This window comes from Aquarana catesbeiana, linkage group LG13 (assembly GCF_042186555.1).
Source record: "Aquarana catesbeiana isolate 2022-GZ linkage group LG13, ASM4218655v1, whole genome shotgun sequence".
Classification (NCBI taxonomy): Eukaryota; Metazoa; Chordata; class Amphibia; order Anura; family Ranidae; genus Aquarana; species Aquarana catesbeiana.
Genome location: NC_133336.1, coordinates 118524619 through 118551811, shown reverse-complemented (window position 1 = coordinate 118551811; position 27193 = coordinate 118524619). Strand labels below are relative to the sequence as shown.

At 44.6% G+C, this 27193-nt stretch overlaps 1 protein-coding gene across 3 annotated transcripts in view; it reads left to right on the top strand.

The window, feature by feature from the left end:
• The window catches only part of HECTD1 (HECT domain E3 ubiquitin protein ligase 1), a 261585-nt gene that overhangs the window by 187244 nt on the left and 47148 nt on the right, over positions 1 to 27193 (top strand). For all 3 annotated transcript variants that reach the window (XM_073609172.1, XM_073609173.1, XM_073609171.1), the window contains 3 exons: positions 183 to 320; positions 747 to 1354; positions 16182 to 16260. In XM_073609172.1, coding sequence (XP_073465273.1) covers positions 183 to 320; positions 747 to 1354; positions 16182 to 16260 — 825 coding nt within the window. The remainder of the gene's footprint in view (positions 1 to 182; positions 321 to 746; positions 1355 to 16181; positions 16261 to 27193) is intronic.

Here is a 27193-nt window from a genome sequence, read left to right as displayed (position 1 = left end):
GATAGTGTTAGTTTTAGTCTCATTTTTGTCAAAGAACTAATCTTTGTACAGATTTGACATCTTTTTTTTTTTTTTTTGCCATGTATACAAAACAGTATGGTAAACTATGCTATTTGTACTTTCCTGCATATCATTCCAAGCATGAACAGAATCCATTGATTTTACTACTTTTTATTGTCCAGGTGGAGTTTCTTGGAGAGGAGGGTACTGGGCTGGGACCCACCCTCGAATTTTATGCCCTGGTGGCAGCAGAATTCCAGAAGACAGACTTGGGAATTTGGTTATGTGATGACGACTTCCCAGATGACGAGTCTCGCCAGGTAACAACATGCAGAGTCAAAATACACAGATGTCTTTTTAACCCCTTTACAACTGCCCCGACAAATATGTGCGGTGGCAAAAGGGTGGGCTTTAACGCCCACATGCCGCACAAATACATGGCTGGGTGGCTGTTTGTGCTGAGCACGTGCTCACTACATGTTCTCAGCACAAAGACTGAGCTGTCAGACAAGTCTCAGTCCGGGCAACAGATCTGTAGCTGGTGGGACCGGCTTCCGATCATGGGACCACTGTGACAGTGGTCACATAATCTCAGATCTTTTCCGGCCCCTGGGTATTCTAAACTATTTCAATGGAAGCTGGGGTGGAAAAGGGTTCAGGAACTATTGGGATACGTTTTTTAATGTGGGATTGGTAGGTAGAAGTGCAACGACTGTAGTCAATCTTTGTGTTTTTGTTTTTGGCAGGTTGACTTAGGTGGTGGTTTGAAGCCTCCTGGGTATTATGTGCAACGATCATGTGGACTTTTCCCAGCTCCTTATCCTCAGGACAGTGAGGAACTAGATCGAGTGACTAGGCTTTGCCATTTTCTGGGTATATTTTTGGCGAAATGCATACAGGACAATCGATTAGTAGACTTGCCCATTTCTAAGCCTTTTTTCAGGCTTATGTGCATGGGTGATATTAAAAGCAACATGAGTAAACTTTTGTATGCCTCTCGGGGTGAAGAAAGTGAACACTGTACTGAAAGCCAATCAGAAGCCTCGACAGAGGATGGACATGATTCTCTTTCTGTTGGGAGCTTCGAGGAGGATTCTAAGTCAGAATTTATTCTGGACCCGCCAAAGCCAAAGCCACCAGCATGGTTCCAGGGTATCCTGACATGGGAGGACTTTGAACTTATAAACCTGCACCGTGCCCGGTTCCTCCGTGATATTCGAGAGCTGGCAGTGAAAAGGAGATATATTCTGAGCAACCGAAATTTGTCTGAGGATGAAAAAAACACACAACTCCAGGAGCTGATGCTAAAGAATCCATCAGGATCTGGTCCACCTGTCAGCATTGAGGATCTAGGGTGAGTTGAGGCCAGAGAAATGCTATATAGTTTATGCATTATTAATATTGACCTCATGAATGTAATTCTGATGTTTACAAGCATTTTGTCTGTATCTCTTCTGTACTCCTCAAATGTTTTAAAAAGCCAATTGGCCTAAAAGTGACATTTTTGTTATGGGTGTAAACTAGGCTAGAGTTCTAATTCTCTTATCTTAGGCTGCTTTCACACTAAGGCGCTTTACAGGCGCTATAGCGCTAAAAATAGCGCCTGCATAGCGCCTCTCCTCTCACTCCAGTGTGAAAGCCAAGAGCTTTCACACTGGAGCGGTGCACTTGCAGGATGGTAAAAAAAGTCCTGCAAGCAGCATCTTGCAGCGCTGAAGGAGCGGTGTATACACAACTCCTAAAGCGCCCCTGCCCATTAAAATCAATGGGCAGTGCCGCTCAACCGCCGGCAAAGCACCGCTGCAATGGCGCTTTGCAGGTGGTTTTAACCATTTTCCGGCCACTAGCTGGGGTTAAAAGCACCCCGCTAGCAGCCGAATAGCGCCGCTAAAGTGACGATAAAGCGTCGCTAAAAATACGCCTCAGTGTGACAGCACACTCTGGGATACCAGCAGTGACTTCACCTAACTTCAGTCCTCTGGCTCTGTGGTCCATCAAAGTTCAGCTGTTCCCCTGCTCAATTTAATAGCATGAAATTAAAGCTGAAGTTTAAGTATAACCTTTTGCAAAGTTGCATTGGCCCAACTTGGACCAATATAAGTGTACATATTTCATACCTGACCAATCCCTGTGAAGCTGCAAATCACTGTAGTATTTGCTGCTGCTACAGGCATAACAGTCTTCTGGGTACAGTGCTATGCAACTGCCCTTCTGCATAGCAACCACAGGGGGCTGCTCGCTTGACACTGCCGCCAGTCAGAGAAAGCCCTGTATTTTTTTTAATGAATACAAGGGGTTCTCTGATGGATGAGGTAGAGAGGCGGTCCCCGAGCGGTCTAAGAAACTGTTAGTTTAAGCTCATTATTTATATATATATATCACTAGTCTTGAGTAGACTGATCTTTAAAAAGCCTAAAGCCCGGTACACACTGACAGGTTTTTGTTTTGTTTTTCATTCAACCCAGTGGGCTGCACGAAAAAAAAAACTGAGAAGCTTGTGATGAGCTTGCTGTACTGCAATGCAATGATAGTACAGCGATATCCCCACTGAGCTATTGTGTGTGTGTGCAGTGTAGGAAGTAGGGTTGTCCCGATACCGATACTAGTATCGGTATCGGCACCGATACCGAGCATTTGCCCAAGTACTTGTACTCGGGCAAATGCTCCCGATGCTTCCCCGATACCTAGAAGACAGCTGTGATCGGCGCGTGGGGGAGTTACAAGCTTCTCCCCCAGCAGCTTTCAGCAGCTTTAGTGACATATAGCGGTGATCGCTCACCGCTGACTGTCACTGCATCCTCCTCCATGCCCCCTCCATTCCTCTGTCCCCCTCCGCTGTCCCCCTCCATTCCTCTCTCCTTCTCTTTGCCTCTCCGCTGTCCCCTCCATTCCTCTCTCCTTTTCTGTCCTTCTCCGCTGTCCCCTCCGTTCTGCTGTGTCTCTCCGCTGTCCCCCTCCGTTCCTCTCTCCTTCCCTGTGTCTCTCCGCTGTCCCCTCCGTTCTGCTGTGTCTCTCCGCTGTCCCCCTCCGTTCCTCTCTCCTTCCCTGTGTCTCTCCGCTGTCCCCCACCGTTCCTCTCTCCTTCCCTGTGTCTCTCCGCTGTCCCCCTCCGTTCCTCTCTCCTTCCCTGTGCCTCTCCGCTGTCCCCTCCGTTCCCCTCTCCTTCCCTGTGCCTCTCCGCTGTCCCCTCCGTTCCCCTCTCCTTCTCTGTCCCCCTCCGTTCTGCTGTCTCTCTCCGCTATGTGAATGGTGAGAGTCACCTGACTCTCTCCATTCACATAACTGAAACGTAATCTCCTGTGATTACGATGTGTCAGTTTATGAATGGAGAGGAGCCGCTGTCTTCTCTCCATTCATTCTCAGTGCAGCTGAGGCTGCAGAGAAAGGGACTGGGGAATCTCTATCCTCTGTCTCTTTCTCTGTCTCAAGGGGGAGATATCAGAGGTCTGTTAAGACCCCTGATATCTCACCAAAGCCCCCCAACAGGGCTGATTAAAAAAAAAACATATAAAGAATAAAAAAAATATTATTGTAAAAAATAAAAATTGTAAAAAAAAAAACAAAAAAACATACACATACACCGTTCACCCCCCCAAAAAAGAAAACACTGTTTAAAAAAAAAAAAAACACTGTCACGTGACATTAAAAAAAAAAGAATCGGTATCGGCGAGTACTTGAAAAAAAGTATCGGTACTTGTACTCGGTCCTAAAAAAGTGGTATCGGGACAACCCTAGTAGGAAGCCTTAATATGAGAATGTATAGGAAACAAAAGAGCTCCACATAGTGATTGATACTGTCTCAACGTCCGGTTTATTAACTACTTGCCTACTGGGCACTTAAACCCCCCTCCTGAGGCATGTCCGGATGTTAACAGCAGCAGACGTGTGGGAGAGGATCTCCGGGCATCCTGACATCAATCCTCTGCCATCTGTGCATCTCCTGGTCCGGTGAACCAAGAAAATCACCCAGACTGTCCCACCACATCCCCTGCCTTGCCCCGGGCCAGATATTGTGTGGACTCTCGGGCCACCTGTGGTAATATCCATGCCGCCACAGATCACACGTCACCATGTTCCGGGCCTAGGTCTCGGTGCGCCCTGACCCTCCTCCATCCTGCTCCCATCCTGAGCTCCGGGACCAAGAGACTGCCGTTAAGGCCCTTCACCTCCCGGCAGCGGTATAGAGGCCTATTAGATGTAGGATACCCGCAGATTAGGCCGCGGCCTAGTGATGGCTGCCATCTTGCCAGCCTTAATCCCCGGATCCCTCCAACCCAGAGCCAGGAGCAGCCAGCCTTCTTCATCCTCCCTCACCGCCTTGCTTCCTGGACCTGGTGCGGTGGGCCTTTTGGGTCGCAACAGAGGGTGAATCTAGCTGCGGCCTAGTGGCGGCCGCCATCTTACCCATATCTGCCGTAGCCTTCTTTGCCTGCCTGAACCCCCCCATCCTGGGTACTGACGCACAGACTGCACTGCAGCCTCCTCTGGCCACATCCCTGTAGTGAGATAGGGGGACAGGGGTCACAGCTGAGTCTGCACTGCGGCCGTGGTATACTGGGGCCTAGTCACAGCCACCATATTGGTACTCCCATTCTCACCTCAGGGCCTCCGCAGACGCAGGCTGCTCCCCTCCCTGGTGACCTCTTTCAGTGAGGTGCGCGGGGCAGATGTCCACAAAGAAAAAAACCTCCAAGGCCGCCAAGCCGCATAGCTCGCATCAGTCACAACCACCCCCTTTGCCACAGCCAGACGCCATCTTGATCGGGAGACTACAGGCCCTGCTGGACTGATTTGGAAATGGATCCTGGGGAGGTCCCGGTAGCCGCAATGTCAGCCCCCTTGCCTAAAGATAGCACAACTATGATACTGGCCGCAATCGAACAGAGTAGAACCTCACTGCTGATGCGTATAGATCATCTCGCCGAAGAGTGCAAACTTATACATAACGATCTGGACAAAATAGGAGGGAGATTGACAGAATCTGAATCCCGAATATCTGCTACGGAAGATCTTACAGCCACCCACGTTACCTCCATTGCTGAACTGCAACGCAAAGTACAGACCCTTATCGCAAAATCGGATGATTCTGAAAACCGGCTACGACGAAATAATATTAGAGTCCTCAGTCTGCCTGAAGGGGGTGACACCTAGCAGAATTTGCAGAGGAATTTTTTAAAAACCTACTGGGATTCACCGATGTCCCCCCCCCCTACCTACATGGTTCAAAGAGCCAATCGGGTGCCCACGGGCCGAGCCATTCCTGGGAACACCCCTAGGCCCTTTTTGGTCTGTTTTCTCAATTATCGTGACAGGGATAGGATCCTTTCTGAAGCCTGCAAACACCCTACGCTCAAATGCGGCAATGCTTCTATTCTCCTTTTCCCCCATTTCTCGGCCGAGCTACAGAGAAAGAGGAAAACTTTCAATGACATCCGTAAACGGCTTAGAGATAAAAACATTCAGTACAGCATGCTCTACCCCAGCCGACTCCGGAACCAACATGCCGGGACAGTCTGTTTGTTCGATACTCCGGCTGAAGCTGCAGACAGGCTGACCACATTGGGATAAAGTTCTCCCATTTCTTCTCTACAAGCACCGGAGTTACCTCAGAAGTAACTCTACGTTGAATACACGCACACCCCCCCCCCCCCCCACTAAGGCTAGCCTCTATAGAAATCAACGGAAGTGTCTACCCCACGAATTTCAGCCACAGACTGAACAAGCCTGTAGACTCTGAAAGAACGCTGTGACTGTGCTCCAGGGTCGTAATTCACTCCGTTCTATGCCGCTTGGATACTATTAGTCACTGAATTTGTTGTTAAAGGTTTTGGGATCAAGCTACAAGCCAAGTTATGTTGGGGAATAGGCTACGTGGCAGGGAGTTATTTGTTATGTGTAGGGTCGCTCACCCACCTTTCTGTCGCTAATAGTATTGTTTAGGTAGATAATCTTACTGGTTTACGTGGTACTTTTTCGAGCCAGGGAATGCCCCAAGGCTCTGTTTTTGTAACTCTGTTACCCCTTTTGAAAAACCAATAAAGAGAATTAAAAAAAAAAAAAAAAAACCCTCCTTCCCAGACCAATTTTCAGCTTTCAGTGCTCTCACACTTTGAATGACAATTACTCCGTCACGTAATACTGTATCCAAATGAATTTTTTGTCCTTTTTTTTCATACACAGAGCTTTCTTTTGGTGGTATTTGATCACCTTTGGGGTTTTTTTATTTTTTGCGCTATAAATGAAAAAAGACTGAAAATTTTGAAAAAAAACCCGCATTTTTCTTAGTTTCTGTGATATACAGTGCCTTGAAAAAGTATTCATACCCCTTGAAATTTTCCATATTTTGTCATGTTACAAACAAAAATGTATTTTATTGGGGTTTTATGTGATTGACCAACACAAAGTGGCACATAATTGTGAAGTGGAAGCAAAATGATAAATGGTTTTCAAAACTTTTTGCAAATAAGTATCTGAAAAGTGTTGCGTGCATTTGTATTCAGCCCCCTTTACTCTGATACCCCTAACTAAAATCTAGTGGAACCAATTGGCTTCAGATGTCTCCTAATAAGTAAATAGAGTCCACCTGTGTGTAATTTAATCTCAGTATAAATATAGCTGTTCTGTGAAGCCCTAAAAGGTTTGTTAGAGAGCCTTAGTGAACAAACAGCATCATGAAGGCCAAGGAACACACCAGACAGGTCAGAGATAAAGTTGTAGAGAAGTTTAAACAGGGTTAGGATATAAAAAAAATCCCGAGCTTTGAACATCTCACGGAGCCCTGTTCAATTCATGATTCGAAAATGGAAAGAGTATGGAACAACTGAAAACCTACCAAGACATGACCGTCCACCTAAACTGACAGGCCAGGCAAGGAGAGCATTAATCAGCGAAGAAGCCAAGAGGCCCCTGGTAATGTTGGAGGAGCTGCAGAGATCCACAGCTCAGGTGGGAGAATCTGTCTACAGGACAACTATTAGTTGTGCATTCCACAAATCTGGCCTTTATGGAAGAGTGGCAAGAAGAAAGCCATTGTTGAAAGAAAGCCATAAGAAGTCCCCTTTGCAGTTTGCAAAAAGCCATGTGGGGGACACAGCAAACATGTGGAAGAAGGTGCTCTGGTTAGATGAGACCAAAATTGAACTTTTTGGCCTAAAAGCAAAATGTTATGTGTAGGGGAAAACGAACACTGCACATCACCCTGAACTCACCATCCCCACCATGAAACATGGTGGTGGCAGCATCATGTTATGGGGATGCTTTTCTTCAGCTGGGACAGGGAAGCTGGTCAGAGTTGATGGGAAGATTGATAGAGCCAAATACAGGGCAATCTTAGAAGAAAACCTGTCAGAGCCTGCAAAAGACTTCAGACTGGGGCGGAGGTTCACCTTCCAGCAGGGCAACAACCCTAAACATACAGCCAGAGCTACAATGGAATGGTTTAGATCAAAGCATATTCATGTGTTAGAATGGCCCAGTTAAAGTCCAGACCTAAATCCAATTGAGAATGTGTGGCAAGACTTGAAAATTGCTGTTCAGACACTCTCCATCCAATCTGACAGAGCTTGAACTATTTTGCTAAGAAGAATAGGCAAAAATGTCACTCTCTAGATGTGCAAAGCTGGTAGAGACATCCCCAAAAAGACTTGCAGCTGTAATTGCAGTGAAAGAAGGTTCTACAAAGTATTGACTCGGGGGGGCTGAATACAAATGCACGCCGCACTTTTCAGATATTTATTTGTAAAAAATTTGGAAAACCATTTATCATTTTCCTTCCACTTCACAATTATGTGCCACTTTGTGTTGGTCTATCACATAAAATCCCTATAAAATACATTTACGTTTTTGGTTGCAACATGACAAAATGTGGAAAATTTCAAGGGGTATGAATACTTTTTCAAGGCACTGTAATTGATTAATTTTTCTTCATAAATTTTGGCCACAATTTATACTGCTACATATCTTTGGTAAAAATAACCTAAATTAGTGGATATTGTTTGGTCTGTATGAAAGTTAGAGATGAGAAGAGTTCATTTTTCATTGTTCATTTTTTTCCAGAAGTTTTTGGAAAATGTGGGAAAAAAATGAAAACGCATTTTTTTTACACAAAGTTGTCCATTTATAAGATATTTCCAACACATAGCATGTACATAGCAAAAAATGACACCCCAAAATACATTCTGCTGCTACTCCTGAGTATGGCGATACCACATGTGTGAGACTTTTACACAGCCTGGCCACATACAGAGGCCCAACATGCAAGGAACACCGTCAGGTGTTCTAGGGACACAGCATTCACAAACCAAGATTTACACCTCAAAATACATTCTGCTGAGCAAAGGGTAAACAAAAGATTACCTGTGGTTTTAGTAGCGCAGTTGTCCACAGCACGACATTTTTTCTGACGTTTTTGGCCTGTTGTCCTGGGAGGGATTTTATTGGGAAAGTGGCGTTCAGAGAGTCTGCTAATCAAATCGGATTGAAAGTTTTCTGGTGGGCCGTTAGGGTATATAAGGGCAGTGGTGATTTCCTCCTGGTAGCCAAGGAAGGGTTTGGCGCTTTCAGTGGAGTTGCAATAGATAATATAGGTGTTGTATATGGCCAAATGAAACAAATAAATTGATACTTTTTTATACCACTGGTATTTTCGTCTTGTGGCAAGGTAGGGTTCGAGCATTTGATCGTTGAAGTCGACATCCCCCATGAACATATTGTATTTGTGGATACATGTTGGCTTTTGGAGTGGGCCATTCCTCCTGGTGATCTCCATGAAGGTTTTATTGTGGATCGAAGAAAGCATGTAGACATCCCTTCTGTCCCTCCAGTTCACAGCCAGAATTTCCTCATTCCGCAAACTCGCCGTCTCCCCTGTTCTTAACTTCTTGTTGACGAGGCTTTGAGGAAAGCCCTTCCGGTTCGTCCTTACGGTGCCACATGCTGGAGTGTTCTTCCTGTGAAGGTCGCAGAACAGGGGCAAACTTGTATAAAAGTTATCAATGTACAAATGTTAGCCTTTCTCCAGGAGTGGGTTTATGGGTTCCCAAACAACTTTCCCGCTTGATCCCATGTAGTCTGGTCAATTAGGAGGATGCAGCTGGGTGTCCTTCCCTTCGAATACCATAAAGGCATATGTATACCCTGTCACACAATTTATACAGCTTCACCTCATAGCACGCCCCTTTGGTGGGAATTAATTGTTTGAAGCCCAGCCTGCCAGTAAATTTGATAAGTGACTCATCCATGCATATGTGTTGGTCTGGGGTAAACAACTAGGGGAAGATTTCAGAAAAATAATTTAGTAGTGGTCGAATTTTATAAAGCTTATCATAATTTGGGTCATTTCAGGGAGGGCAGTGGGTATTATAATTATAGTGTAGGAACCTCATAATCGTGAGATATCTGGTTCTGGGCATTACTGAGGAAAAGATGGGCATGTGGTGGGTTGACCAATATGAACGGAATTAATTTTTTCTGGTTAGTCCCATACAGAATGTGAGGCCCAAAAAAATCTTAAACTCCTCCACTGTTAGGGCTCTCCATTCGTTGGGACGGGCATAATAGGACGTTGGGTTACTTGCTATGAATCGCTGTGCATACAGGTTGCACTGGGCCACAATTGATGCTAGCATGTCCTCAGTAAAAATTAAATGGAAAAAAAAAATCTATCGGGGAAAAATTTTCTGTGTCCACGTGGACTCCTGGCTGGGCAGTGAAAGGGGGAATGTTAGCTTCTCCTGAATTAGGAGGAAGCCACAAGGGGTTCTGAAGGGAATAGGGAAGGCTGGCATGGGACCTAACCCTTTGGGACTGAGGTGACACCCCACTGGTGCTTGGCCTTTCTTGCCAAGGTACTGCGGTGCTGGTGGATGGCACAGCGGTGCTGGTGGGTGGCACTGCCTCCTCACCAGAACGCCTTCGCCTGGCGGGCAGACTATCATCCTCCTCTGAGGCTGTCAGTGTTCCACTGCTTAGGTCAGGCTCGTAGTCAACGTCAGACTCAATCTGAATTTGGGGAGGAATCCGAAGTGTAGAGCTCCCCGTTGCTCTCGTCGGCCGCAAGAAGATTGTACGCCGCCTCAGCTGAAAATTATTTTCTAGACATTGTTGGTGGGCACTTATGGCACTGATGACAGAAGGCACTGACTATGACAAAAGGCACTGATGACACATGACACTGATGACAAATGGCACTGATTACACGTGACACTGATGTCAGGTGGCACCGATTACACGTGACACAGATGGCACCGATTACACGTGACACTGATGGCAAATGGCACTGATGACACGTGACACTGATGAAAATGATACTGATGACATGTGACACTGATGAAAATGGCACTGGTAACACTGATGAAAATGACACTGATGACAGATGGCACTGATGAAGAAAGAAAATCAATCCTGGACGGCCACACTCAATGAAAAAGAAAGCACCTTTATTGTAACAAAAGGAATAAAATCCAAAACAGGTCACATCAGAGGTGGATGGTACTGGAACAGCTGCTAATGCGTTTCACATCTACTGATGCTTACTCATAGATGGCACTGATAACACGTGACACTGATGTGGCACTGAAGACAGATGGCACATGACACCGACAGATGGCACTGATAGGTACTGTGACACCAGTGGGTACTGTATTTATTTATTGTGTTTTAACTGTAATTTGTGTTGACACAGAATCTGCAGCACAGAAGCTCTCCCTCCTCACACGCAGTCTCTGTGTGAGGTGGGAGAGCCGGCAATGAGAGATGATCTCATATGTTTACATTTGAGATCATCTCTCATTGGACGCCCTCTTGGCAATTAAGCCCCGCGCTGTAGCCGTCTTTCGGCTATAGCGCGGGCGGGGAGTGGTTAAGCAGTACACTTACATAAAAGTCCAAGCTATGATCATGTCACAATCAACAGATCAAATAGATAAAAACCTTGTGAGTTTCAAGCAGCGATCGTGCAAGTGTAGCAGCATCTGTACATAGCTATCTTGAAGATCGTTTCATCATAAACAACATCATCACAGCAACATTCTGATATTGAGGCTTCCTACACTGCATCTTGCATCCTGAGTTGCTGTGAACCTCCCGATGTATACCATCCACGGCCATAGGAGATGAACATCCAGATTTCTTTCTCAGTGGATCAGAGATCCAGCCAAGTGCTGTGTGACCTCTCTGAGTCAGAGGGGTTGCTGTCTTTCCAGTAATCCTCCATTTTTGTTATGGTGATGGGTGTCACGCCGTCAGGTGTATGATTGTAATTTCCAAACGCTCTCTTCTCCATGGAGGAATATGTGTCTTCAAACTTTATTCACAGTTGTTATTGTTTATTTAGTGTTGATTATCTTCACATTAGTATATTTTGATATTTGTCTGTATTCGCACGAATGCACTTTTTTTACATATATTATCTGTGTTTGGGTTATAGTGCACAGCTGCTTATTAACGTTATTTCCTAGCGCCGATATAGCCCTTACATTTAAATTCTAGTGGAACCAATTGCCTCCAGAAGTCGCCTAATTAGTACATAGTTACATAGTTAGTCAGGTTGAATATATCGTACAATCCAATATACCAAATTTTATACCCTCAGTTCATCCAGAGGAAGGCAAAAAACCCCAGCAGAGCATGCTCCAATTTGCTACAGCAGGGGAAAAAATTCCTTCCTGATCCCCCAAGAGGCAATCGGATTTTTCCCGGATCAACTTTACCTATAAATGTTTGTACCCAGTTATATTATGTACATTTAGGAAAGTATCCAGGCCTTTCTTAAAGCAATCTACTGAGCTGGCCAGAACCACCTCTGGCGGGAGTCTATTCCACATTTTCACAGCTCTTACTGTGAAGAAACCTTTGCGTATTTGGAGATGAAATCTCTTTTCCTCTAGACGTAAAGAGTGCCCACGTGTCCTCTGGGTTGACCATAAAGAGAATAACTCAACACCAAGATCACTATATGGACCCCTTATATATTTGAACATGTTGATCATATCCCTCCTTATTCTCCTCTTCTCAAGAGTGAATAAATTCAGTTCCTCTAATCTTTCCTCATAGCTGAGCTCCTCCATGCCTCTTATCAGTTTGGTTGCCCTTCTCTGCACTTTCTCCAGTTCCCCGATATCCTTTTTGAGAACTGGTACCGAAAACTGAACTGCATATTCCAGATGAGGTCTTACTAATGATTTGTAGAGGGGCAAAATTATATCTCTCTCTCTAGAGTCCATACCTCTCTTAATACAAGAAAGGACTTTGCTCGCTTTGGAAACCGCAGCTTGGCATTGCATGCTATTATTGAGTTTATGATCTACCAATACCCCCAGATCCTTCTCCACCACAGTTTCCCCCAGTTGTACTCCCCCTAGCATGTATGATGCATGCATATTCTTAGCCCCCAAGTGCATAACTTTACATTTATCAATATTAAACCTCATCTGCCACATAGTCGCCCAATTAGACAGTGCATTGAGGTCGGCTTGTAAATTGGAGACATCCTGTAAGGACGTTGTTCCACTGCATAGCTTGGTGTCATCTGCAAAGACAGAAATGTTACTTTTGATCCCAGACACTATACCATTTATAAAGGTATTAAAAAGTAAGGGTCCCAGCACTGAACCTTGGGGTACACCGCTGATAACCTTAGACCATTCAGAGTAAGAATCATTAACCACTACTCTCTGAATTCTGTCTTTTAGCCAGTTTTCTATCCATTTACAAACTGTATTTCCAAGCCTGTAGACTTTACCTTACACATGAGCCGTGTGTGGGGAACTCTGTCGAACGCTTTTGCAAAATCCAAGTATACCACATCCACAGCCACCCCTCTGTCCAAGGTTTTACTTACCTCTTCATAAAAAGAAATCAGGTTTGTCTGACAACTTCTGTCTTTAATGAATTCATGCTGTCTGTTGCTTAAAATGTTTTTTTCCAGCAAGAACTCGTCTATGTGGTCTTTTATTAAACGCTCCAGTATCCTCCCGACTGTAGAAGTTAAACTAACAGGTCTATAGTTACTTAGTAATGACTTTGATCCCTTTTTAAATATAGGCACCACGTTCGCTCTGCGCCAATCCAGTGGCACTCTTCCCGTCATTAATGAGTCCCTAAAAATTAGATACAGTGGCTTTGAAACTACAGAGCGCAATTCTTTTAGGATCCGTGGGTGGATGCCATCGGGTCCAGATGCTTTATCCACCTTTATTCTGTCTAAATAATTCTGGACCATATCACTTTTGAGCCATTGTGGATCATTCGGGGCTGTGTCACTACCACCCCCATTATGGACATGAGCTTCCCCATGCTCCTTTGTATACACAGAGCTGAAAAAAGTATTTAATAAATTTGCCTTCTCTTTGTCCCCAGTCACAAACTCTAGATTATTTTTGTAAAGGGCCTACATGCTCAGACCTGGCCTTTTTACTATTAATATATTTGAAGAATTTTTTGGGGTTTGTCCTACTATCTTTTGCAATCTGTCGTTCGTTTTGAATTTTTGCAGCCTTGATTTCCTTTTTACATGTTATGTTATATTCTTTGTAACAATTAAACGACACTAGCGTTCCTTCATTTTTATATTTTTTAAAAGCTCTTTTCTTATTGTTTATAGCTTCTTTGACTATGGCCACGAGCCACATAGGTTTTGTTTTTAGCCTTTTAAACTTATTGCCCATGGGAATATACTTTGCAGTGAGGTCCCAAACAGTCTTTTTGAAGAATTCCCATTTCTGTTCTGTGTTTATCAATGCAAATATTCCCTCCCGGTCTAAATCCTGGAGAGCAGCCCTCAACCTTGGAAAATTTGCTCTCTTGAAGTTAAGTGTTTTTATCTTTCCCGTATGTATTTCTTGTTTACAGCTAACATCAAATGAAATCATGTTATGATCACTGCTACCCAGGTGTTCCTTAATCTGGACATTAGTAATAAGCTCTGCATGGTTTGAGATTACCAGGTCCAACAGTGTTTCATTCCTAGTTGGGGCCTCAATAAACTGGACCATAAAATTGTCCTGTAATAGGTTTATACATTTTTGCCCTTTAACTGTCCCAGTAGTGCCATTACTCCAGTCAATTTCTGGGTAGTTAAAATCCCCCATTATTATCACTGTCCCAGCCTTTGCAGCCCTTTCTATCTGTGCAAGGAGCTGAGTCTCCACCTCCTCGTTAACATTGGGTGGTCTATAACAAACTCCAATGATTAACTTTGAACTATGCACATCTATATGCAGTTCCACCCATAATGCTTCAGACTCATCACACTCTCCTTCAACCAGGTCCTCTTTCACACTTGCTTTGAGATCTCTTCTCACATAGAGACATACCCCGCCACCTTTCCTTTTTACCCTGTCTCTCCGAAAGAGTGCATAGCCAGGAATATTAATAGCCCAGTCATGTGAGGATTGAAACCAAGTTTCAGCAATACCGATTACATTATAGCTCTCCTCATGCACCAGAGCTTCCAACTCACCTATTTTGCTTGGCAGACTTCTGGCATTGGTGTACAAACACTTTAATGAATTATTAAATTTTGCTCTGGTGTTTTACATATAATTTTTAGTAGTACAAATGGCACTATAGTTTCCAATGGCTGTTTGCAACATGGGAAATTTCTTGTCACCTGCTATAACCCTCCCCCCATCTATCCCCATTCCACCCTCCATTAATGTCTGACCCCTAACTAACTTGTCTGCCCGATGTAAATCTAGTTCACCCTTCCCCCTCAATCTTAGTTTAAATACTCCTCCAGCCTTCCCCTAAACCTCTCCCCCAGCACAGCAGACCCCCTTCCATTCAAGTGCAAACCGTCTTTAGCATATAGGTTGCACCCCAATGAAAAGTCAGCCCAGTGCTCTAGAAACCCAAATCCCTCCTCCCTACACCAGGTCTTTAGCCATGCATTCAGCTCTCTAATCACCCCCTGCCTTTCCTGTGTTGCGCATGGCACAGGTAATATTTCAGAGAATATCACCTTGGAGGTCCTTCCCTTCAACTTGCAACCTAGTTCTTTAAATTGATTCTTAAGGAGCCTCCACCTTCCATGTATATTGTCATTGGTTCCAACGTGGACCAAGACAGCTGGGTCATGCCCAGCCCCTCCCAGTAATTTATCCACCCGGTCCACCACATGCTGAACCATAGCACCAGGGACACAGAAAACCATTCGGTAGTAAATAGAATCCCTGTGTGTAATTGAATCTCAGTATAAATACAACTGTTCTGTGAAGCCCTCCGAGGTTTGTTAGAGAACCTTAGTGAACAAACAGCATCATGAAGCCCAAGGAACAAACCAGACAGGTCAGGGATACAGTTGTGGAGAAGTTTAAAGCAGGATTAGGTTATAAAAAAATCTCCCAAGCTTTGAACATCTCATGAAGCAATGTTCAATTCATCATCCAAAAATGGAAAGAGTATGGCACAACTGCAAACCTACCAAGACATGGCCATCCGCCTAAACTGACAGGCTGGGCAAGGAGAGCATTAATCAAAGAAGCAGCCAAGAGGCCCATGATAACTCTGGAGGAGCTGAAGAGATCCACAGGACAACTATTAGTCATGCTGTCTACAAATCTGGCGTTAATGGAGAGTGGCAAGAAGAAAGCCATTGTTGAAAGAAAGCCATAAGAAGCCCCATTTGCAAAACGCTATGTGTGGCGGAAAACAAACAATGCACATCACCCTAACCACCAGTGGTTGAAGCAACTTTATGCAATCTGTTTAATTACATTTTAGTTTTTAATTTTGATAATATACCAAGACTTGAAAATTGCTGTTCACAGACGCTCTACATCCAATCTGACAGAGCTTGAGCGATTTTTGCAAAGAAAAATGGGCAAAAAATTTCACTCTCTAGGTGTGCAATGCTGGTAGAGACATCCCCAAAAAGACTTTCAGCTGTAATTGCAGCCAAAGGTGGCTTTACAAAGTATTGATTCAGAGGGGCTGAATACAAATACACCCCCCACTTTTCACATATTTATTTGTAAAAAAAATTTGAAAACCATTTATCATTTTCCTTCCACTTCACAATTATGTGCCACTTTGTGTTGGTCTATCACATAAAATCCCAATAAAATACATTTACGTTTTTGGTTGTAACATGACAAAATATGGCACTGTAAAAAACTATAAAAAAAAAAAGTCTGAGGCTATACCGTTACTCTTATCTATATGTTGATTTTTTTTCTTTTCAGACTTAATTTCCAGTTCTGCCCTTCCTCTCGTGTTTACGGCTTCAGTGCGGTTGATCTGAAACCAAATGGTGAAGATGAGGTATGCAAACATTTTTGCTTTCTTAGATACAGGGAATTTACACAGTGGTAGCATTTTCTATCTTGTATTTTTAGAATGTACTGTATATACTCGAGTATAGGCCGACCCAAATATAAGCCGAGGCAATTTTACCACAAAAAACTGGGGAAACAATGCACATTTGCAGCCTCACTGCCCATCTGCAGCCTCACTGTGCCCATCTGCAGCTGTACCTTTGATAACTAAAACAGTGGGTGTCTCCCACTGTGTCATGCAGTCTGTTCGGTGGCTGTCCATTGTAACAAAGCCCTGCCGCCTCCTCGTCCGTGATAGACGGAACACTGATACAGTTTCCCAGCATTGTATCATTGTATTGTATTGTGTTTGGTCTATCACGGACGAGGAGGAGGCGGGGCTTTGTTACAATGGACAGCCACCGAACAGACTGCATGACACAGCAGGCGACACCTGCTGTTTTAGTAATCAAAGGTACAGCTGCAAATGGGTACCCTCCCTCGAGTACAAGCCGAGGGGGGGGGGGGGGGGGGTTTCAGCCTAAAAAATGTGCTGAAAAACTCGGCTTATACTCAAGTATATGCAGTAATAATGATTGTTATTGGATTGGTAGTAGAATCGATGTGTGCTATCTTCTGGGTGTTCAAGTTCTTGGCATACAATCTTATACAAAATTACAGTGGGGTATTCAATAGCAACAGGAATCTCTACAAAAATTTGTAGCATTTTTCAAATAAAGCATGTATTAAAGGAAATAAAGTTTGTCCGTAGCTAATTGTAACTTGATCATGTGTTCAACTTTGACGGACAGTACCACTGCACTTGGTGCCACTAGCTCACATTTTACTAATGATTCTATGACCCCAAGTTCCCAGTTATATGCTGACTCTCTTTGCAGAGACCTAACTATGCTCCCCATTCTCTCCTGCAGACAGTTGTTTTTAGAACCTTGGCAGCTTCTAAAAACAACTGACTGCAGTGTCTCTAATTCATAGTCTTTGATGAGCTTGCCGGAGTATTCTCATCCTACTGCTATTACTCCCAAAATAGAGGGAACCATTTTGCTCTTGTTGATGCAGTGGCCATCACTCCTGCACCTAGAGGATTAGCCTGATGCTTCTAATAGGGCTGTATACATTAAGTGAGGATTTTGTGCAGAAGTGATCTATTCCCACTGTGGATCTGTCAGTGCCCTGCCTCAATAGGGTGGTTAATAGAGGAGAAAAGAAAATGTAGTAACTGCGCAGGTGAAAAATAATCACAAATAAAAAAAAAAAAAGCAGCTGGCAATCACACATAAATAAATAAATCATGTGCTGCGCTATTCCCTTAATGATCTGCTAAACCTGTAGCAAAAACCTCTAAAAAAAAAAAACAAAATTGTTAATTAAAGTGATGTGCCTATAAATCAAATCCAAGAATATAATAATAATATATAAGCGATTGAAGTTGTCATTCAGCTTTCAACATCATATAGCATGAATGTACGCACATTTCATAAAATATAAATATTGATACAAAAGTGATCCATAAAGTGCTCAAGTGCATATAAGTCCATGGACGCCCTCCCAGAATAAGCCGACCGCGCTGCAGCCATCTTTCGGCTATGGCCCGGTCGGCATGTGGTTAAGGACCCAACTGAAGTGCAATTAGAAGCCCTTTCTAAAAAATTGTACTTGCTGGTGAACCTTTGCCCTGTTTCCGATTCTGGATAGTTAGATAGTCAGGTTGAAAAAAAGACACAGGTCCATCTAGTTCAACCAATAACAAAAAAAAAAAAAAAAACATACAATCCCGTATACACAATCCTACACCCACAGTTGATCCAGAGGAAGGTGAAAAACTCCAGCAAAGCATAATCCAATCCATGATCCCCCGAGAGGCAATTGGATATTCCCTGGATCAACATTACCTATAAATGTCAGTACCCAGTTATATTATGTTCATTTAGGAAAGAATCCAGGCCTTTTTGAAAGCAATCTACTGAGCTGAACAGAACCACCTCTCGAGGGAGTCTAGTCTGTTCCACATTTTCACAGCTCTTACTGTGAAGAAACCTTTTCGTATTTGGAGATGAAATCTCTTTTCCTCTAGACATAAAGTGTGCCCCCTTGTCCAATAGGTCAACACGGAGTTCACTAGATGGACCCCTTATGTATTTGTTGATCATATCCCCCTTAATCTCCTCTTCTCAAGAGAGAATAAATTCAGTTCCTCTAATCTTTCCTCATAGCTAAGCTCCTCCATGCCTCTTATCAGTTTGGTTGTCCTCTGCACTTTCTCCAGTTCTCCAATATCCTTTTTGAGAACTGGTGTCCAAAACTGTACTGCATATTCCAGATGAGGTCTTACTAATGATTTGTACAGGGACAAAATGATATCTCCCTCTCTGTCCATACCTCTCAATACAAGAAAGGACTTTGCTCGCTTTGGATGTGAGCTTATTTTGTCAGACCATGTCTGACTGGTCACGCAGACAGGGGATGTAACTAATGCCAAGGTTGATCCCTCACTGATTGAATGTGAAGTAGAAGGCTGTAGTGTTACATTTCAGTTGTGATGGTTTGCTGGAACTCTTGTCAGTTCATATGTGGAGGGATCTTCGGACCAGTTCTTGATGACTTTATCAAGGATGCTACTGGTGGGAGGCACACCCATCTTTTTACTCAGCAGAAGCAACCTAAAGGAGTTGATTGCTCAGTCTTGTTCCTCCTTAACTATTAAAAAACCATGCCTTTTGTTTCTCTACTCCCTTGATCTCCGTGTCGAGACCTCCTAAGCTTGCCTGCAAGGTTTGGCATTCTGCTAAATCCTCAGACAATCCTCCTCTGTATGAAGGTGTGCCCTCACTTTCCAGAGTAGTGGGATGTTTGTTAACCCTTGCAGATGTATAGACAGCTTGCATCTCAGAGGGAGGTCATATTCCAGGACTATAGACGAGTTTTTCTTCCTGCCCATTTCTCGGGTTTCCTCTTTTCCAACCTTCATATGGATCCTGAACTTTTAGAAATCGTTGTTGGTACAGACTCATTCTTTGGAGCATGTGGGTCTGGGAAGGCCTGGGGAGTTGTCCTGGGCACCCTGTCAGTGCAGAGGACTTAGTTGTGGGATTCCCAACCTTAACCAACATCCTGGAACGTAAAGTGATTTGGCCAGCTTCGCAGCATAGGTTCATCCTATTAGAGAGTCACCTGATCTGAATTAAAGCGGGGGTTCACCCACACCGCCAAAAAAAAAAAAAATATTAACAGCCAGCAGCTACAAATACTGCAGCTGCTGACTTTTAATACATGGCCACTTACCTGTCCCAGGGTCCAGCGATGTCGGCAGGGGACGCCGAGAACCCGCTCGGTTCTCGGCAGCTGCCGCCGCCATCCTAGGTGAGGGAATCAGGAAGTGAAGCGTTGCGGCTTCACTTCCCGGTTCCCTACTGCGCGAGTCGCGCTGCGTGTCCCAAGTGGTCCCCGCTCTCTCCTGGGAGCTGTGTGTTCCCAGGAGACAGCGCGGTGGGGACGGGAAGAGGCGTAGACTCCCATAGACAGGTATCTGCACCCCCCCTCCCCCCTGAAAGGTGCCAAATGTGACACCGGAGGGGGGGAGGGTTCCGAAAAGCGGAAGTTCCATTTTTGTGTGGAACTCCGCTTTAATTTAAACAATGACACGGTGGTGATGGTCCATGAAGAACAGACAACTATCACCATGGCAAGAGAAGCAGTTTGGATACTGTACTGGGCAGAGCTTCACATTCTAGTTAGATGTGGACCTCCTAGATTGCAGGTTCAAAATGAACAGGTTTGTCTCCAGACAAGAGGGATCCTCAAGAAAAAGCATTGGCTGCTCTGTTGGCTCTGTGGGATCAGTACATGCCTTTTTTTTCACTCCTCGTCTGGTTCCAGTTCACCTACAGGAAATTTCTCTCCATTGTCTGGATGTGGTTTGGGCTGCCAACGTCCTTCACTTAGCCACTGCTTCATTCAGTATGACAGTTTCACGTTTTTTAATCCCTGATGGATCCTGTAAGGTTGCACTTATTTCTCATTCCAACATCTCTAAGTGGTTCACAGAGGCGATCAATCAAGCTAATGGTCTGTCTTGGGTTGAACCCTTTCCTGTCCAGGTGCACACTACTAGATTTGTGAGTGCTTCTGGGCTTTGTGCACCAAGCATCTGTTTTCCTGACTTGCAAGATTGTTACCTGGTCTTCTGTTAACAAATTTCTTTATCGTACATCATGGGACACAGAGCCTAAGTAATTATTGGTTATCGGCCACCTTCAAGTGTTGATACTGGTATACCCAATCAAGGAAGTTCACTCCCTATATAACCCCTCCTCCTCTCAGGATTACATCAGTTTTTTCGCCAGTGTCTATTCTTAGTCCGGGGTTTTACACAAGGGGTGATGCGGATTAATCCGCCAATTAAATCACCTTTAAGCCCTTGGAACTTGAACTTAGTTTTGTTACAAAAACAGCCATTTTAACTGATACAGCATATTCCCTTAGTCCTTCTGATAAGGAAGCTGGTATTTTTGGTTGCTATATCCTCAGCAAGGTGGGTTTCGGAATTGGCTGCTCTTTCTTGTAAAGAGCCATATTTGATTATTTATGAGGACAGAGTGGTGTTACGCCCTCGTCCAGGCTTTTTGCCAAAAGTGGTTTGAGGTTTTCACCTGAACCAAGATATTGTCCTGTCATTGTTTTTTCCAAAACCATGTTCCAGGGAAGAAAAGTCACTACATTGTCTTGATGTGACGAGAGCAGTGAGAATCTATTTAAAGACAACTGCTCAGATTCTTAAGGCAGCGTCGAAATCCACTGTCGCTAAGTGGATTCGGCAAGTTATAATTCAAACTTATAATTTAAGAGGTAAGATTCCACCTTTTCAAGTTAAGGAGCACTCTACCAGGGCGGTTAGTGCTTCTTGGGCAGTGTGTCGCCAGGCCCACATGGCTTAGATCTGTAAGGCCGCAACTTGGTCTTCAGTGCATACATTCACAAAAATGTTATCAGGTGGATGTAAGGAGGTATGAGGATAACGCCTTTGGGCGCAGTGTGCTGCAGGCAGCAGTATAAGTCCTCAAGTCTGGGGGTACCCTGCGGGTTGTCTCTCCCTCCCCTCAAGTAGCATTGCTATGGGATGTCCCACTAAGTAATTACTTAGGCTCTGTGTCCCATGATGTACGATAAAGAAAATAGGATATTTTATTTACAGCTTATTTGTAAAATCTTTTTCTTGGAGTACATCATGGGACACAGAGGTCCCTCCCCTCTTTTGGGATTTAAATATATTGCTTTGCTACAAAAACCGATGTTCTCCTGGAAGGAGGAGGGGTTATATAGGGAGTGATTGGGTATACCAGCGTAAACACCTGAAGGTGGCCCATAACCATTAAGTATTTACTTAGGCTCTGTGTCCCACGATGTACTCCAAGAAAAGGATTTTACAGGTAAGCTGTAATAAAAATCCTATATTTCTTGAGTTCTACCAAGTGAACGTTGTGGCTTCATACGATTCTGATACCAACTGTGGACTTAGCTCTTTCAGCTGGAGGCTGTCTCTCTCCCCCCCCCCCCCCCCCCCCCCCCATTTTTGGTTTTCATGGGCTTCTTAGGAAATGTTTGTTGTGTTCCAACCCTTTTGGACTGCTTTAGACGTGCTAAAGATTTAAGACATCCTGTGTCCCTGAATGTACATGTGCTCACTGTAAAATCCCCTTTTTTTTTTTTTTTTTTTTTTTTTATTGTGTAATTATTGGTATTTCCAAAAAAAAAAATTGTTACAAAACAGAGCCTTTGGGCATTCCCTGGCTCAGAGAAATACAAACTCATAAACCGGTACATATTAACAGGTTAGCTACCACACAAGACAATAGAAAACCTAAAATTCAGCTGCTCAGTCTCTCAATTTGATAAAGCAGTGAGATTAAAATGTGCTACACTTCAATAGGAATGAAATATCCCAGGAGGGAGCTTGTGTACTAGGCTTAGTATACTGAAGGATTAAAACAGAGGAATAATGTAAGAGTATAAAGAGAGTAATTAGAGATCAACAGATTCAGCCTCTATTATTGAGCAGAATTTGTGGAAGAGGACTCCAGCCATATTTTCCATTTTCCATACTTTGTCAAATTTAGCAATACATCCACAAGAGTGGTATGTGGCTTTATACAATGGAATTGCAGAATTAATCAGTTTTCCAAAAATTCAGGGAGGGAGCCTCTGGTTGTTTCCATGTTAATAGTATTGAATTACGGGCATAAAAGAGCAGCAGTCCTTTAAGGGTTTTAGTTGCTGTGCGGTGAGCCAGGGTGCCCACCAGGCCCAACAAACAAACCAATCTAGTCTGTGCGATTGTAATTGTTAATAGCGAGGTTATAAACTGCACTACTTCCTCCCAGAAAGAGTGCAGTTTGGGACAAGACCATGAGAGAAACCTGCCTCCAAATTACCACATTTCCAACAGCTAGGATAGGCCCCAGGATAAATTTTATTCAGTCGTTGCGGAGTTAGATAAACCCGATGTAGAAGCTTAAATTGGATTAAGTGGTCCTTTTACAGCTACTGATTGAAGAAAGGGGTATTCCCACGTGCCTTCCCAATCTTCCATATCTAGTTCAGGAAAGTCTACTAGTCATTTGGCCTGTAGAGTTTCAAGACCAAAATTCATTGATGGCAGTAGTGCCTTATATATATGGTAGATGAGGGTTTTTCCAGTTCGTTACCTCGGAGTAGGGTTTCCAGGTTGGAATGTAGGATTAATATTGATTGAGACCCAAACTGGGAAGAAAAAGCATGTCTGAGCTGAAGATGCCTAAAGAAATAATGATTGGGTAACTCGAATTTCTGTTTGAGATCATTAAAGGGAAGGATAGCCCCATCTTCATTGCATAGTAGGTGAGGTTAAAAAAATACACAAGTCCATCAAGTCCAACCTATGTGTGTGATTATATGTCAGTATTACCTTGTATATCCCTGTATGTTGTGGTCGTTCAGGTGCTTATCTAATAGTTTTTTTGAAACTATCGATGCCCCCTACTGAGACCACTGCCTGTGGAAGGGAATTTCACTTCCTTGCCGCTCTTACAGTAATAGTTACATAGTAGGTGAGGTTGAAAAAACATATGTTCAATTACCTAAATGCCCCTTGTTCTTGGTTCAGAGATAGTATGAAATTCCGCAAGAAGTGGATTGAACCATAGGGGGGTAGCCTGAGACCATCTATTTAGTTCTGCTTTATGTTTACACACTTGTGTTTGCCATACCCTTATCACTGTTTTCATAGAGTGTGTGAGAGCAAAAGGTGCTTGAGGGCTTCTGTACAGTGCATTTCTCAATGACTCAAAGGACCCCAAAAAGCTTCTAATACCACCGAGGCGTTTGTATCATCGGAGATCACCCAATCATGTGTAAGTAGGGCTGCAAAAAAATATTTTGAAGATCTGGACAGGCTAATCCCCTTTCTGTCCAGGGCCTCCAGATGATTGATTTGCTAAACCTGGGAGTTTTAGATGACATATAAAAAAAAACAGGGATCACTTCATTTTAAGTAGTTATTTTCTGCCTATAAGGCCACATTCACACCTGAGTGTTTTGTAGCTTAAAGCCTGGAGCTACAAAAAGGCTGGAAGGGAAAAAAAATCAATTATTCTCTATGGAGAGTGCTCACATCTCCACTCCAAAATGCCTGAAGCCCAAACAAGTTGAATGAGTTAGGTTAAAATCCCCTCCCACCACTAATATCTCATGTTCATATTTAAAGAGTCGAGTAAATACTCTAGTCAGAAAGTTATATTGTTTAATGTTGGGAGCATAGAGGGTGCAAAGGGTGAGTGCCTGTTTTTGCCATTGTCCTTGAAGAATGACAAAGTGGCCATATGGGTCGCTATATTGTGCTGTGCATTTAAAGGGGGATCCATTTTTAATGAGGATGGCGACCCCTGCCCGTTTATGTGGACCTGAAGAGTGGTATATTTGGGAGAAATGTTTGGAAGTAAATGCAAATGAGCCCCCCTTATCAAAGTGTGTCTCTTGGACAAAAATAATATCTGCTTCAGATTGTCTGAATTCCCTCAGCGCCAGATGTCTCTTTTTATTGGAATTTAGGCCGTGGACGTTTAAAGATAAGATCTTAGCCATGGTGTCAATTTGGATGGGATAGATGTCTTACCTGATGTGGAGAGGATGTTCGGAAGGCGGTGGGTTGGCTGTGCACATACCTCGAGAGGGGAGCCAGGTAGATTCCACGGGTTACCCGTTGGGTCACATGTTGGTGGGTAGACGAGGGGGGGGAGGACGAATAAAAAGGAGGGGGAAAGGGGAGAAAGAAAGAAAGAGAGAGAGAAACAGGTGATTAGTATAAATCAAACAAGTATAAATTCGAACAACTGTTATCAAACGACCTTGAGAGGCAAAAAGGCCTAGGTCGGTACGGGATTCCAGGGATCCCCCCAACTGGGGTCCAGAAAGACCAGTCGGGTGGATGCCAGGGAGCCCTAATTTGGTCATACAAAACATGAACTGTAAAATAGCTACATCTGCTATCATTTAACCAGGAGGGGGGTGGGTAGAAGTGATATCTCCTACTCTCTCAGATGTCCACGGAGACATGCCCATATTGTAAACTGGGATGTAAACTTGGGGCGCAAGGAGGGGGGGACTAAGTAAACTATAGTGTCCAGGGCTAGTTCACCAGTAGTATCTGGTGGTCAAATAGGCCATCAGTAAGTATCTTTAAGGTGTTGTTACGCCATCCGAAGTCAGCCATTTCCGTGCTTGGTACTCTTGCGTGAAGCATCTTTGTTTCGGGATCTGTTGGATGAGGAAACCTTCTGCCAGGTTGCGGGTGGTGTAGGCGGATTGGTGACCAGGTCCCAATCTGGGAGACGGGGGACGGATATTCCCACTGTGTTGCAGAAGGCTTGTAGGTCCTCCGGGTAGCGTAGTATGGCAGATTTGCCTTGGTTTTTAGCGGTAAGGCTGAAGGGGAACCCCCAGCGGTAGGGGATATTTTCTTCTTGTAAGATGCGCAGTAGTGGTTGAAGAAGTCTTCGTTTTTGTAATGTGATCCATGAGAGATCTGGATATAGTTGTACTTGAGCATTTTTGTAAGTCACTCTGCGTGCTAAGCGAGCTTGTCGCATAATGTCCTCTTTCAGAGGGTAGGAGTTAATCCTACAAATAATGTCTCTTGGTTGTGCAGTGGCATTCTTAGGTCGCAAGGCTCGGTGGGCTCTGTCCATTTCTATGAACTTAGTGACGAGTTCACCCAAGAGATTATTAAACACATCTTGTAGAATATGTTGAATATCTTCTGGGCCTTCAGCTTCTGGAATTCCTCTCACTCGTATGTTGTTCCTGCGTCCCCTGTTGTCCAAGTCTTCCACGTGTCGCTGCATATCTCTTAGCATGGTGTAATGGTCTGCTCCCTGAAGTTAGGTTCTGTGGACTGCAAGCTTGGTCTCTTGGATCTCTTCTTCAGCCATTTCCACTCTGTCAGCTAGGTGTTTAAGGCCTGACTGGAGCACTTGTATTTCCGAGCGACACGTGGACTTTACATCTTCTATCAGTTGTCTAAAGTCCTCTTTAGTGGGGATCGCCTGTAAATATGTTTGCCATTGTGGGGGTGCTGGCTGGGGGTGCTCTGGTACTGTGGACCACTGAGCTGGAGGTGTGCGGGGTGGTAAGGGTGGAGGGCCTGTGGTGGCGAGGCCTAAGGCCTGGTGTGCCGTTCTCGGTGGAGAGTCCCATGGTTCACTCCAGGTTGGAGTCTGAGCAGGGGGGGTGGCCCCTGATGCACCCATCCCCTGAAAGCGGGGGTCAGGCAGGCTCACTTTTTGAGCATAAGTGGCCTGTGGTATTGTCCATTCTCTGGGCGAGCCGAGTGCCTGTGGAAGTGCTAGTTTTTGGGCCTTTGGTGGTGGTAAATCAGGCTCTGCGTGGTTGCGGGGTGCTGGGGTTACTGCAGGTTCCGGAGGAATCCGGTTAGCTGGGCACATAGGGACCGGTAAAGCTGGAAAGTCCATAGAAAAGACTGAGGAGGTTGGGGAGTCCGGTTCCGTGCCATGCATGCAGGGGTCTGATGCTGTTCTCAGCAAGCGAGGGAACGCTTCTGAGCACTGTGTGTACTGCTGGGGAGGGGGGGCCGTCATGGCGTCCTGTGTGTCGTACCTTGGTGTCTCATGAGGCGGGGGTCTGGAGGGGGGACTCACCGCTCCCGAGTTAAGGGGTCCGGTTGTACTGCCCGACGGAGCTGCTCCGGAGTCTGTGGGCTTCCGCTGCGGCGAATGGGGCGGTGGAGAGATCCGAGCGGAGCTCCGGGAGTAGGCCGCGGGAGTGTCCGGCGCCATCTTGGCTGCTCCAGTCTGTGGCATGTCCGTCGGCGGGAAGAAGGACCGGAGGTCTGAGGAGGTTCCCGGAGGGGGTAGTGATGATGCCCTGGCTGCCGTGGATCTGGTGGTCCTGGATTTGCCCATACGAAAGCTGTGTAGTGTCCCCTATGCGCTGATTGTTCCCGGGCTGAGAGAGAGCAGAGAGATCAGGCTGCCATCCAGAGCGGCTTCCGGTCACGCCCCCTCTGCTCGCAATTCCAATACCACAAAGTGTGAACAGGGCCTCAAGCTTTGGATGATAGCTAATTTTTAATAAACTGCATACAACACTGAGAGGTCTATTGGGAGGGTAAGTAGATATTTACCAATGCCCACAGAACTGCATGCATTTCTAGGACTAATATGATATTCCTTCCTCCAGGGTCTGTTATCCCTTACCACCTTACAGGGAAGAGAATTGCAACCCCCCGGGGTGTATGTGGAGTAGGTTGCATGGAAGGCTTGCTGAACCCATGCCCTGCGCAAAGCTAGGACACCGTTTCCAGTCAAATGTGTCTCTTGTAGAAACAAAATATGGGGCTTGTGAGAGTGCAAATACTTAACTGCTTCAGC